General features: G+C 44.9%; 1 protein-coding gene across 4 annotated transcripts; it reads left to right on the top strand.

Moving 5' to 3' along the window:
- The first annotated feature begins 585 nt into the window (after positions 1-585).
- On the top strand, positions 586-13,825 carry GEM (GTP binding protein overexpressed in skeletal muscle). 4 transcript variants are annotated; one of them, XM_005563707.4, is made up of 5 exons: positions 586-700; positions 2,372-2,708; positions 9,638-9,714; positions 10,845-11,049; positions 12,491-13,825. In XM_005563707.4, exons 2-5 carry the CDS (start codon positions 2,381-2,383, stop codon positions 12,766-12,768), a joined length of 888 nt encoding a protein of 295 aa, XP_005563764.1. In that variant the 5' UTR covers positions 586-700; positions 2,372-2,380; the 3' UTR covers positions 12,769-13,825. The 4 variants fall into 4 exon arrangements, with proteins under 4 accessions (XP_005563764.1, XP_065375518.1, XP_065375519.1 ...); XM_065519446.1 differs by having other exon boundaries at positions 586-790; XM_065519447.2 differs by having other exon boundaries at positions 586-881.
- The last annotated feature ends 569 nt before the right edge of the window (positions 13,826-14,394 follow it).

Genomic DNA, 14,394 nt, shown 5'->3' with positions numbered 1-14,394 from the left:
CTCTTTCCTCACCTCTTTCTGGCCCCTTCTCTCTGGGTCCTTGCCAGAGAAGGGAAACAAAGCTTTGTGGGGCTCCATCTGCTTCCCCCTATCCAGAGAGAAGGTGACAGAGGCTGTCTTCCTTGCAGAAGATGCGGTTAAAACAAGCCTTGGCCATTCAAGGTGGCTGCAGTCTCATCCTGGAGGCTAAAGTCTCTGCGCATTCCAGGTTGATCCCTGTTTTCTTGGCAAAGCTGAGCTCTCAACTCAAACCTGCTTCTCCCTCCATCCTTTATCCCGCTAGCTTGCAAGTGTTTTGCTGGGAAGGACGATTAAGTGGCACTTAGAGTATTTTTCCATTTTCCTGTGTTCACCTGGTAAAAAAGAAAATAAAACAAAATAAAGGAGGCCCAGGATTGAACTGTCATTATTTTTTAAATGGAGAGAGAAGGGGTCATGTGACTGCGAGTAACCGATTTAGCCAAGTGGCTGCAACTCCGAGTTTGCTGCAGAGCCGCCCCCTCCCGGCGGGGGCGCTGACGTCACGGAAAAGCCCCGCGGCGGGTCGGCTGGGCTAGTTATAAACCGCCCGGCCGCGGCGGCTGTAGGCGGCGGGCACGGACGGCGGGCACAGCGCAGCACTACCCGCTCCTTGGCCCGGGTATCCCAGCGCAGACCCACGCGATACGCTGACGCCCCGACGCCGATCCGGCCGAGCCAAGTAAGGGGGGCGGCCCGGGACGGAGAAGGGAGAGAGTGGGAGTTTCCCAGCCCGCAGAACTTTCGAAGTTGAGAAAAGAACCCCTGAAACGTGCGTTCTGTGCTGGGATTTTCTGGTGGGGGTCAGAGCTTCAAGTGCAAAGGATGTCGCTTCTCATCAGCAGGTTCCTTAGTTCAATTCGGTAGGACAGTCACCTCCTCCTACAGATCGAGTGGTCAGAGAGGGCAGCCCTTAATGATGCTTTATGTATTTGTTGTTTGAATGTAAGTCTGCCAACTGAGGTGCTGCTTTTGAGACTAAAAAACCAGCTGGTGGTCCTGGTTAGTGGCGAGGTGTTGGGGTATGGAGTGTGGGGGTGAGGGTGGGAAAGCACTGTTTGTGCATCTTGCTGATTGCAATGTGCCTACTTACACTTCGTCGCCAGTAGCCAGAAAAACAGACCTTCCGGCTAGGGGAGGCAGTCTGCAAAGGGAAAGTTGTAGCGAAGTTGTTGAATATCATTTAGGGTAGTCTTCAGCCTTCTGATTTGCTTCAAGAAGGGGGGCTGAGAATGGTGGCTCAGGCCTGTGGTCTCAGCACTTTGGGAAGCCGAGGCAGGAGGATCACTTGACCCCAGGAGTTGGAGACCAGCCTGGGCAACATTGTGAGACCACCGTCTCTACCAAAAAATAAAAATAAAAAAACTAGTGGGCGTGGTGGTGCAGGTCTGTAGTCCCAGCTCCTTGGGAGGCTGAAGTGGAGTTGGAGGCTACAGTGAGCTGTGATCCTGCCACTACACTCCAGCCTGGGTGACAGAGCAAGACTCTGTCTCAAGAAAGGAATCTGAGTTGAATTAAAGAACTCTTGAGAATGGACGTGGTTTGTTAAGAATGAGGCACTTTCTGTGCAAATTTGCTAGGTCTGAACATGAGCAGATCATTTCTCTGCCAGGGTGTCTAGGTTTGGAGCTGAGATGCTTTAAAAGTGGCATCTGTGGATAAGAGGGCACAGCTGAGGCATAAACTTTAAGCAGAAAATTTCCCCTCTACCCCCAATAATGGCAGGTGGATGCTCTCCAGGCAGCTGGAGAGCATCAAAGCAACTTTACTAAACATGGAAGTTCCAATAAGTGCCTGTCCAGTCCAGCCAGGGTTGCGGTGGGGAGGGGTGGGGGTGATGTCATTGCCACGTGTTTCCCACTGAGGCACAAAACCTGCTGGACACTGGTGCAATTAAGAGCCAAGTTTAGACAAGAGCAGCTAACCTGACCAGTTGGTCCCCAGCAACATTAACTTGTTGCTTTTCAAGTCATCTCTGGAGGCTGCTGGTTCTTTCCAGCTGCCTTTGTGCCAGCTCCGAGTGCAGCTCTTCTTTGATCCAGGTCTGCTTTGAGGAAGGGGTAAGCCCATGGGCAGTGGTTGATGTTAACAGTATTATTTTTTCCATGCAAATGACAGTCTGCCTGAGGAGCTGGTTACTGACAGTGTGGGCAGTGTGTGTGTATGTGTGTGTGTGTCCAGTTGAAAGCCTGTCTTGTTGGGCTTTGGAGACTGTTTAATTGGTGTTTTTTATGTTAGGGATACTTGCTTCTCATCTCATCTAATATAATATTACTGATGACTGACCATGTATTTGAGCAGAGCTCTCACTCATGCTTACTAATGCTGCCATCTTGGCTGCTTTGCTCCCCAGGACCCAACGATGACTCTGAATGTCACCATGCGCCAGGGCACTGTGGGCATGCAGCCGCAGCAGCAGCGCTGGAGCATCCCAGCCGATGGCAGGCATCTGATGGTCCAGAAAGAGCCCCACCAGTACAGCCACCGAAACCGCCATTCTGCTGCCCCTGAGGACCACTGCCGCCGAAGCTGGTCCTCTGACTCCACAGACTCAGTCATCTCCTCTGAGTCAGGGAACACCTACTACCGAGTGGTGCTCATAGGGGAGCAGGGGGTGGGCAAGTCCACTCTGGCCAACATCTTTGCAGGTGTGCATGACAGCATGGACAGCGACTGCGAGGTGCTGGGAGGTAGGTGTCCCAGCCCCAGTGGGCTTCTTTCCATCAGGCGTGGCCCAGGAAGAAAGAGCGAAGGTGGGTGGCTTATTTACCTGCAGAGTTGGGAGCTAAGGTTTATGCATTTTGGACAATTGATGGGGGAGCTGAGTCTCCAGAAAAGCCCAAGCACAGGCTCTCAGGGCAATAAAATGAAAAAGCTTGTAGACAGGACCAAAATCTATTGAACCTGGGCCAGAAAGGGAATTTTTCAGATTTCAATTCTAAATGGGTGGGGGAAGGCTGATTAGAGAGGGCATAGCCAGAGGGTCAGCGCCCCACCTCTGACTTCTGCTGACTCTGACTTGAACATTCTTCCCGGAATTCAGTATAGGCACAGCCTTTTTCCATGGTTATACCTAAAACAAGCCAGTTGGAAAAGCTGTTAGGATGGCTTGATCAGTTTGCTTCTACCAATATTAGAAACTTTTGTGGGTGTAAAATAGTTCAAAATCTGTATTTGAAATAGTATAATAATTTTTTAAAATGTGAAGTATAACAATGATAATTTGTATAGAGTCTGACAGCTTTTCAAGACAATTTTCCCTGTACAATTTTATTTCATCTATTTATTGATTGGAACCTGGCCTATTTCCAAAACTGTTTTGAGGTGACATTATCTCAAAATGCATGTATTCTTCAGCTAGGGGTAAAGTACAGCCCTATGTTCTGCTAAGTAATACGAAGATCCTGATAGCCAATGCCGTCCATAAAGTGTCTTTCAGCCACGGCTTCAGTCTGAGGGTATGCGACCAGGGTAGTTACGTGTCCCTATTCACCGCTACAGAAATAAAGGAAGCACTGCTCAGTGTTTCCCCAAGTCACATGTTCTGTGTTCTGTCGCGACTCACAACTGAATCACAGAGTAGGGAGGTGTCTCAGCGATGACTCAGTTCTCCCCTGCATTGATGCATATTAATACTATTCCTCACTACCCACAGCCCATCTCATCTGGAGGTTTTATTCTTCTTGACTGTCTCAGTGTCAAGGAGTTCACTGCTTCATGAGGCAGCTCAGGAAGTGGGCTATAAATGATGACTCATTGATGTAACATTGATTTCTCTCCTGGCTCCTGGAATCTCACAAGAGTAAAGGGAGAAATAGGGCCAGTGTTGTACAATTGATTCCCTCCTTCTTTGTAAAGGCTGCCAGGTGACTTGCTAGGAAAGAGAAATGGGAGGAAGGGACTGACATTTAGAGTGAATGTTTGCAATGGGAGAGGCACATTGTTAGGTGCCTTATATCTGCTCATGTTTATTTTGGTCTTCACAAAGTTCTTGTATTCATGAGCAAACTAAGTCTCAGGGGGACCAAGAGCTTTATCCAGAATCACCCAATAAGGAAGGTAGATTTAGAATTTGGGATTTTATAATCTTAGTTCAGTTCATTTTACCATTTCTGGGGAACTTGCTATGTGCCAGGCACTGTGCTAAGTACTTCCCACACATGTTTTTGATAATACTTGAATCAATCTGGCATTAATATACCTATTTTATGGGTGAAGAAATGGAGGCTTACAAAGTCAAGTGACTTTCCCAGGGTGAAAAAACTAGTACATGGCATGACCAGGATTCAAATCTAGTTGTGACTGAACCCAAATCCTGTGTCTTTTCATGGCCCCCTGCAGCCCCAGGATTTAGCTTCCAAATACTAAGTATGACAGCGCACTGGGCATCAGCCACGCAGCTGGCTCTTGTCCTAAGCTCTGGGGTACATGGTGATGGATGAGGTATACCATGCTCCTTAATGAGCTAAGTGTCAGTGGCTATGTTGCAGAGCAGGATCACATTAACTAATACTTGAAGCAGTAACAATACAGTGCTTTGGGCATTGACATAAGGAAGAGATCGACTGGGAGGTTTTTTTTGGTTTGTTTTTAAGGGGAAGAATTGAAAAAAGTTAGTGGATAGTAGACTTTAAAAAAATGTTTGTCCATTAGAATGGAGTGGTATGTATCCAGAGGGTACTATTCCCATAGGCATAAAATGTTAAGAAGACTGACTCATACCTGGAATTTGGAAAGGTAGGCTTCCCAGATATTTTGGGAACTTCTTTGTTGAGAGAGACAGAGATGCCCAATATGACAGCAGATTGGGCATCAGGCACATGGCTGATCCTGGGGCTTCAGGGCACCATGAAAAGACACAGGATTTGGGTTCAATCACAAGAGAGAAAGGGAATCCTTTCCCTAGCTTCTTACACAGAGAATCTGTAGGACCTGCTGGAATCACTAGTTGGCTTTGCTTCCCAAGAGGAAGGTTTTCTAAGGCACACCCCTACATTTTTTTTTTTTAAATCAGCATCTACTATAAGAAAAAATCGACATAATATTCTCATAATTATTTCTCCTAATAAAGATGGATATTGTTATAATTATACTGCAGTAATCTTATGACTCTCTGTACACACTGAATACCATTCATTCATTCATTCCTAAGAAGTTACTGAATGTATAGCAGAGAGCTTGGCGAGGCACTCCGGGGACATGCGAAGAGTCATAGTCATGGGGCTTCTTCTGCGGAGATGCTCACAGTATGCAATGGAGCATAATGTATACACCAAGTAGAAATTGAGATAGGATGTGGTGTCTTGAAAGCGGTGTAAGGAGAGTGCTGTGGGAATTCAGAGGTGAAAACATTACCTCTGACTGTGGATTTAAGAGCTTCGTGGTTGGCCGGGCACGGTGGCTCACACCTGTAATCCCAACACTTTGGGAGGCTGAGGCAGGTGGATCACCTGAGGTCAGGAGTTCAAGACCAGCCTGGCCAACATGGTAAAACCCCATCTCTACTAAAAATACAAAAAATTAGCCGGGCATGGTGGCAGGTGCCTGTAATCCGCAGGTGCCTGTAATCCCAGCTACTCAGGAGGCTGAGACAGGCGAGTCGCTTAAACCCAGGAGGTGGAGGTTGCAGTAAGCTGAGATCTTGCCATTGCATTCCAGCCTGGGCAACAAAAGTGAAACTCTATCTCAATAAAATAAATAAAATAAAATAAAATAAGGTTCATGGAAAAGATGGTCTCTGAGCTGAACCCTAGGAACAAGTAGGATTTGGAAGCCCTGAGCTAGGTGGGAAGGCACACCACATATATACAGCAAAGTATGGAAGTCTTATTGGGCTTGGGGTTTGATGAATGGGTTTAGACACAGCTGTGACACTGACTTAGCTGGGTGCTCTTGGAGAAGCCACTTAGCCTCCTCAAGCTGCCTCATTAGTGTAATTGGGGTAATACCTCCTTCATAGGGTGTTACGAGGATTAAAGGAGATAACATGTTGAGCGTGGAACATGGTGCCTGACACATAATAAGTACAAAATGAGCATTAGTTAGAGCTGATTCTGAATCTACCATTTCCTTTTGATGTGCTTATCTTTCAAAAGTGGCGGTTTCCTTGCTTGTGGCCCCTGTCCACTTTGGTCACTGTTGGCTGGGGCCCTTGGAGCTGTGCAGAGGGGACTGGGCCAGTAAAGGAGAAGACAGTATTTGTAGAGCAGGCATTTATTCCGAGGTTCCTTGGGATCCCCTGAGCTATGAAAGCTGGAAGCAGTTGAAAGTTTTCAGGGAGAGGGATGCTGGAGTCTCGGAACTTTAGAGGTGCTGCAGGAGTCGGTTCTGGCAGTGAGAGAACACTTGGGCGGGTTCCACACACAGCACTAGAGCCAGTCTCGGGCAGAAGGGGCCTCACCTCCAAGCACAAGAGGCGCTAACAAAAAAATTATTAACATGGTAAGGAAGACCTTATTCAGGACCATTGCAATAGGCATCCCAATAGCGGGGAGAGATGGGGCTCAACTCCAAATACAAGAAGAACAACTGGGCACTTGGCCAAGGAGCAGGTGGGAGGGGGCAGAGGATGGAAAATTACTAAGAGGAGACGTCAAGGTTAGGGGGGATTCTTGCTGAAGTCAGGCCAAGGACTTAGACATCAGAGGTGGTGGGTGAGGAATTTGATCAGATATTGAAGGTGGGGGATTCTCACTAAACTGACTTAGCAGGATTCTTGCTAAAGCTGGATTCTGCCAGGATGGAAATGGAAGCCCAGGGTGGAGGCCCGGTAGAGAAGAGGATTCAGAGGAGTCTGACTAAAGTTTGGTTAAGGAGAGAGTCTGTCAGGGGGATCAAATGAGGAAAGACACACTGGTTTAGAGAAAGTGGCTACTGACCACCATCACCCTTTGTAGAACCTCTGTCCGTCCCCATCAGCATGAGTTCTCTTGCTACATAGAGAGTGGACAGACACCCCAGCTTTCTTCCAGTGTACTGGAGAAGTGGGGGTGTCCCCAGACCCAGATTACTGAAAAGCTTCACAGAGGCTAATCAGTATCCAAACCTTTCTCCACACCTTTACGGGAAGCAAATTTCAAAGAGCTCTCCAAGAGTCTGGTATTCCTTTCCTTCCCTTCTCACCTGATTAGCACTTGAAAAGGATAAAAGATGAGCTGAGCAACTTAGATGAAGAGAAACCTGGAGCTCTGGTTACTCCCAGGCTTGCACCTGGTTAGGGGAGAGCCTTCAGTTGGGATGCCATGTGTGCTGGAAGGGTCCTGGTGCACATAGCCAGAGGCCGTATCTAAACTCATGTACTGGGGTGGGGGATCAAAAGGAGAGCACACGTGCTGAGTAGGGAGGAGATGGATTGTTTTAGCCTCCCAGGCCTCCAACACAGTAATTTTCAGGCAAAGGTAAGATCAGAGCTTGCAAAGCATCGTGTTTCTACTTTCATGGCTGTGATCCTTAGTCCACTTTTTCTCTAGACTTGTTCTGATATCTCTTAAGCCAGGAGAAAGTTGGGTTTTTCTTTTCCCATCAGCAATTGGAACACGGTATGTTTCTATTTGAATGACTGGGCACTCAAGCAAGTTCCCTGTACCTGAGTGGTGAGCTGGGAAAGTTCCTCCATCATTGAAGGAGTTGTCTGAGTGCAGGGAGGGGTTTTAGAGAAAAGCTAAGACCCCTGTGGTGGGAAGGGAAGCAGCGGTCAGGCCATCCCCGCTCTGTGCTGCCCAGGCTCTGATGGTCTCCATTGCATTGTCTAATTTGCATGTTGAGGTTGTGAGGCTCTACCCCCCGTAATCCAAATAGTCCCACTGTGATCTCGTTCCTTCTGCGTATTGTGAGAAGGCACACGATAGGCATGACAGAGTTTTAATTCCCCAGGGGCAAACACTTACTGATTAGAAGAATGACACTGTGGGAGGTGGGGAAACTCACAGAAAGACAGGGACATCCCTGGTTAACTCTGTTCTTATTTGTCCAAGTTTTCCTTGCGTAAGGAAGGGAAACCTCTCCTGATTCCAGTTCTTAGATGATGAAGCATTAAACCAGGAGCAGTGTTTTTCATAAACCCCTCGTTATTGTAAAACAAGAAGTGCCCTGGTTCCAATGTAGCTCTCTTAAGCTAGGATTTATCTGTAGTGAGGAAGTGCTGAGTATGGTAAGAACCAGCTTCCTTCACCTGAAGAAGTGATAATGGCTAACACTGATTGAGTTTCTACTTTGTGCCCAGACTTAATATAGGTAATTGTCACATAGCCCTAAGGTGTGAGTACTATTATCAATCCCATTGCACAGATGAGGAAAACTGAGGCTCAGAGAGCCCAAGTGGCGCAGACCCCCAGAGTTCATAAGTGATGGCACCTGGATTCCAATTCAGGTTTGCTTGTTTTTGCAGCCACAATGCTATATTTATCATTCGTTCACTGCACAGACTTTATTGTGCACCAGCAATGTACCAATGTGCTGGGGGACACAGTAAACGGCACAAATGCAAATGTCTGCCCTAACAGTACGAGGAGGGGCAGGAGGGACAGAAAATAATAGAATGAGTAAGTTAAATGTGTTGTATGTTAGGTGGCAATAGGTGAGATGGAGAAATATAAAACAGGGAAGGAATACTGTGGGAGAGAAGTGTTGCAATTTTAAATGGATGGCCAGGAAGCACCTCTCCCAGAGGGAGGTAAGGGAACAGGCATTGTGGATATTTGAGGGAAAAAATTCTAGACGAAAAGAACCAGAAGAAAAGTGATAAATCATTATGAAAGTCATAATTTTCAAAAGATGAAATTCAAAACAGGAAACCTCATTGTGAAAATAGAGTGGGGATGGGCTCAATGGTATTGGGATGAGTGAAATCCCACTTGCAGAAATCCCACTGCGCCCCTTTCTATGCCTGCTCCCTGGATTTTCCAGGCTGGAACTGTTTTGGCCCATTGCGCTGTACTGTGTTTGCCCTTCACCTACACACGATCTGGGCTCAAGTGCAGGGAGGAAAGTTTCCATTACCACGTAGAGCTGGAGGCTGCATTTCTGTTATACTCAAGATGGGAAAACAAGCCCTAGGGAACAGCATTTTTTTAAGAAAAGGAAGAAAACTACAGCCAAAACAGGGAGAGTCTCAAGATTCTTTCTTGCACTTGTCCAAAGAGGAGCAATGTCTCTGAGCTCAGAGCTCCTGAAATTGCTAGTGAGTGTTCAGTAACTACCCACTGAAAGGTACAATGGACTCAGGAAAATGCAGCTTACAGTTTCACTGGGTGGTTAACGTTTCCCCATGGCATTAACCATTGAATCTGAGTCAAAAGCTCTTAAGTAAGTTTATCCTCATAAATGATTTTCCCATACAAAAGGTCCAGGAATGATGCAAACAAATGTCTTTTACTCCATGTGGTTTAGTGATATGTGTTCGAGAGAGACGTTCTGCTGGATAAGGACTGGAGGAATTATATGTAGAATGTTGTTGAAGGTGACAAAATATAGTAATTTGCCTTTGAAAATATTTGTATACTTACATAATTAATTGCATATTTAGTAAGTTTATGTTCTAGCATAATTTTCTACCTGACTCTCTTATGGAGAAGTGTTGCATATTCGCCTGACTCCAATATCTTTGTTCTTTCTTTTCTAGAAGATACATATGAACGAACCCTGATGGTTGATGGGGAAAGTGCAACGATTATACTCCTGGATATGTGGGAAAATAAGGTATGCAGAGCCTGTAGCTCTCCAAATTCCTTCAGGGCTTTCCTTCCAACAAACTGTTTGGTGCGAGGGTGACCTTGTCCTATATAGTGGGTGTTCCAGATGAGGTGGGCTCATTTTCTTGATTAAAAGCATACTTCTGAAGGATGAGACTGTTCTAAGGAACAGGTCATTAACAAATGAGTTCTGAATAACAAGCAAGTTGTAGTGACTTGCCTTTACTTCTATTAAAAAACACACCCAAAAAGTTTGTTTGTTTTAGGGAAAATACAAACAGGCATGGACAGTTACTTTAAATAACATAAATCCATTTTATATGAAGATATTGAGATTCTCAATACTAGTCTTCAACATTGGCTTTTTAAAGATTTAAAAAACTTCAGAACCTGGCTGGGCGCAGTGGCTCAAGCCTGTAATCCCAGCACTTTGGGAGGCCGAGACGGGCGGATCACGAGGTCAGGAGATAGAGACCATCCTGGTGAACACGGCGAAACCCCGTCTCTACGAAAAAATACAAGAAAAACTAGCTGGGCGAGGTGGCGGGCGCCTGTAGTCCCAGCTACTCGGGAGGCTGAGGCAGGAGAATGGGGTAAACCGGGAGGCGGAGCTTGCAGTGAGCTGAGATCCGGCCACTGCACTCCAGCCTGGGCGACAGAGCAAGACTCCGTCTCAAAAAAACAAACAAACAAACAAAAAAAAAAACTTCAGAACCTATGTGCTAAACTTCTGTTTATTGAAAACCCTCCTAGTCCCACAAAACTGTTCTTAATCTCATCACTTGGAAAAGGCAAAAGGGAGTTTTTGGGAAGTCAGAAAATGCTCATTATGGTAGATTAAATAGAAGCTGGAAATGCTGTTTGGCAGAGTAGTTGTGTAATTTATCAAATCAAGCTGTAGAAGATATTGAAAAGTAAAAACTTTTTGGCATAAATAGTGGACAGGCTAGCAATTTTTACAGCCACCAGACATCTTATAGGCATGGAAGACCAATACTTTTGGGGAGTCGGAAGCGATTTTCTTCCTTCCTCCTGTCAGCAAGGGTACTTTAGGACACACATAGTGTTTTTTTTTGCAAACTGACGCTTCATTCCCTGATGTAACTGAACTCACAGAAGATCTTATTGTTTCATTAGGGGGAAAATGAATGGCTCCACGACCACTGCATGCAGGTCGGGGACGCATACCTGATTGTCTACTCAATCACAGACCGAGCGAGCTTCGAGAAGGCATCTGAGCTACGAATTCAGCTTCGCAGGGCTCGGCAGACAGAGGACATTCCCATAATTTTGGTTGGCAACAAAAGTGACTTAGTGCGGTGCCGGGAAGTGTCTGTATCAGGTAAGAGGAGCAGAGCCAATACTGCAGAAACAGTCACTGGATCACGTGCATTTTCCTTCAGACACAGGTTCTTCCCTCCTTCCACGAGGCTGGATCTAGGAACTCATAAAGATGCTATGTGAAATTTCAGGTGTGTTTCTCAGACTCCTACAGTCCCACTCAGTCTCCTCCACACTAGTTACTCTCCTTTGTCCATCTGGTCTACCTGCAGGATGCTAATCTTCCCGCTTTTAAGGAGTTTCCTGGAATTCCCAAGAGTACAGGGAAAGGAAAGTAGCATCTTCATGCAAGAAGGATAGGGAACTCTGATTTAGGGGAACCATGAGAAAGAGTTTCATTGAGGAAAAAGAATTCTACTCTGGCTGACTCTGGTTCCTGTAAGCCCTAGAAACACTGTCCTACTCTCCTACTCCCCATCCCTGGCTTCTGAAATTTCATTTAAGGCATCAGTCTGATGGGGTCACATATTCTTCTTCGTACTTAGTTCAGGGAAAATCTCTGTCTTCTGAGTGGGCACCCAAGTGCTTTTACAACCCTTGAGATTTTACTGGCCTAATTCAGATTTGATCCCTTATATAATTATAAAACTAAAATACTGCATTGCCAGGCCCTGCTGAGGAGGAAAGACACCTGATAAAGACAATGTACATGCTAGTTTGGGAATGTCTTCCTACTAGGACACAACTGTCTACAGTAATCATTTTTTTTCCAAACCAAAACTTGATGCGTGGTCATTGAACACAATGAGATACTTGCAATTGAGACTGTCACAGAAAAGCTTGTATAATTTAACTGTATTACACATTTGTACAATTCTCAATTTTTTCCCAAGATATCTCATTATTGCTTTATTTTCATTTTTATTTTTATTTTCTTTTAAAGAGAGGAAAGCTAAGTAGTAGAATTCTTATTCCCAATTCTGGAAACTGGGTCAGGAGAAAGAGTTGAGTGTGGGCTTGAGAACTGAGCAGACCTGGATTCACTGCCACTTACAGGCTGTGTGAACTTCACCTGCAGAGGAGACTCCCCTCAGTTTCTTCATGTATTCGACAGGGATAATAATGTATTTTCCAAGATTGTTGTGGACATTGAAAACAGCGTTTATAAACAACTTAGCCTTGGTCTTGGCACATTGTAAGTCTGCAGTAAACTAAGGATATGGCTTTTACTGTTATAACAAATATCACTGTATTTGATGAAATGGACCTTCGGACAGTGAATATATGGTGGGCCAGGTCTAAAGCCTGTCTCCCTTACTTCCAAGGATCCTCCAGTGAGACATTTTCTATTCATGCCCTGGGAGGGCCCGTGCTGCAGCAGCATCCTCTATCCACTGCATATACAGCTGACTTAGTGTTACCTCGAAGAACCATCCAGCTTGACTGTGTGCTGTGCGGGACTGTGCTCTGCAGCCCCTCTCACCTCTTTCTTTCCTTCCCAGAAGGGAGAGCCTGTGCAGTGGTGTTTGACTGCAAGTTCATCGAGACCTCCGCAGCTGTCCAGCACAACGTGAAGGAGCTGTTTGAGGGCATTGTGCGGCAGGTGCGCCTCCGGCGGGACAGCAAGGAGAAGAATGAGCGGCGACTGGCCTATCAGAAAAGGAAGGAGAGCATGCCCAGGAAAGCCAGGCGCTTCTGGGGCAAGATCGTGGCCAAAAACAACAAGAATATGGCCTTCAAGCTCAAGTCCAAATCCTGCCATGACCTCTCTGTACTCTAGGAACCCAGAGTCACCCAGATGTCCCTTCGATGGACATTGTTGAAGGCCATTGGGACCAATAATCTATATTAGATTGGATACTTCAGTGTTGTTAGTTGTGGTTTCCCCCATTGTAGCAGGGAGCTGACGTATTAGCCTTGTGGGCAACATGATGCATGGGAAATGGAAGATTTTTGTAAAAAGTGAGTATTTATTTCCAGGAAAAGCCTGACCTTGCTATTTGAACATCCAAGACTCGTTAGAGGATGTGTTTGGTGTTCACATGTGTTTCTTCTCTTCTGGATAGTAGAGAAGTAAAGCTTACAAAGAATGCCTAGAACAAGAAATTTTTGCATTAAAAATTTTGCCCAGTGTTCTGATATGTGACTTTGAGGCCAATGGGTCATAAACAAATATAAGAAAGCTGTTAATGAGTTTCTTCAAAGGAGGGAAAACTTTCTATGAATCTAAGATCGATGGAGCTAGAATTGTAGGACTAGGCTCATCAGAATCGTGACTATTATTGTTCCATCAAACTGTGAAAAGAAATAATGTGGACCTTGCTGGAAACAAAGGCTTGGCAAACAATTTTTGTTCAGTGCCCACCGAGATGTGTAGAATTGGGAACTGATACATGTATCCCTTATAGGCTCAAAAATTATATCTTACAATTTCTTATTTAGGGGAAAATTACTTGAATCAGATTCTATTTAGTCAAACCACCTTTTATGTTTTATTAGTTTTGAATTCATGGAGTCATCATAAAAATATTTTTAAAATCAAAATTATTGATACCCTGTAGTGCAAAATGTCAATTTTTAATGTATAATCAGAAGTCTGAATTTTTATAAAACATATAGCATAAAAACTTCCAGTACTTTGGTTGATCCTTGTATGTCACAGCTCTGCTCTATTTATTATTATTTTGCAAAATAACCATTTTAACATTTGATAAAGCATATTTATGAACATATTTCTTAATAAGAAAAATATCCATTTTATTACCATTTTCTATCTTTTTCAAAATATGCAAGTTTTTACCTATATGTCTTATAATAAAAGAAAATATTTGAAAAAAGGCATTCTTGATTGGTTTTCCTCCCCAAGCAAGATGATTAGGATTATTTTTATACAGCCTTTAGAGCAAGCACATTCCAAAGAGACATATGCCTGTTGTTTTCTTTCTTTTTTCTCACCAGCAATAGCCCAGTCATTATCCGTTTTAAAGGGTATCCCTGACATCTCTGCTTTGGAATCACGATTCACGGTAATGCAAAGTTATTTTTGGCTGATACCGTTGGGAAGTATTTGGGGTCATCTCAATGCTGTTACAGGAAAAGCTAGATTGACATTTTTGGTCTGGCAAATGCCTGACTGAACAGATGGGCCTCGCTTTGCTCCCTGGAGGCTCATGGTCTTAAGCTTGACTAAGGCATTAGAGGAAGTTATAAAGGATTAGGGGGAAATAAAATAAAGGAAACTAGTGATTTCCAACCCGAGATCTAGCCAGGCAAAGCTTTCACCAGATTCTCCTTTCTGACATTAATACGGCTTGACATTAATCACTTGGCATCTATCCAGTGGCTGTATGCAGCCCTTTTGCTGGAATGGAACTTCCTGGTGTTCTGCCTTCACATCTTCTCTGGC

The sequence above is a fragment of the Macaca fascicularis genome, chromosome 8 (genome assembly GCF_037993035.2).
Source record: "Macaca fascicularis isolate 582-1 chromosome 8, T2T-MFA8v1.1".
Taxonomy (NCBI): Eukaryota; Metazoa; Chordata; class Mammalia; order Primates; family Cercopithecidae; genus Macaca; species Macaca fascicularis.
The sequence above is the reverse complement of the archived record's forward strand: the minus strand, read 5'-3'. Positions and strand labels throughout refer to the sequence as shown.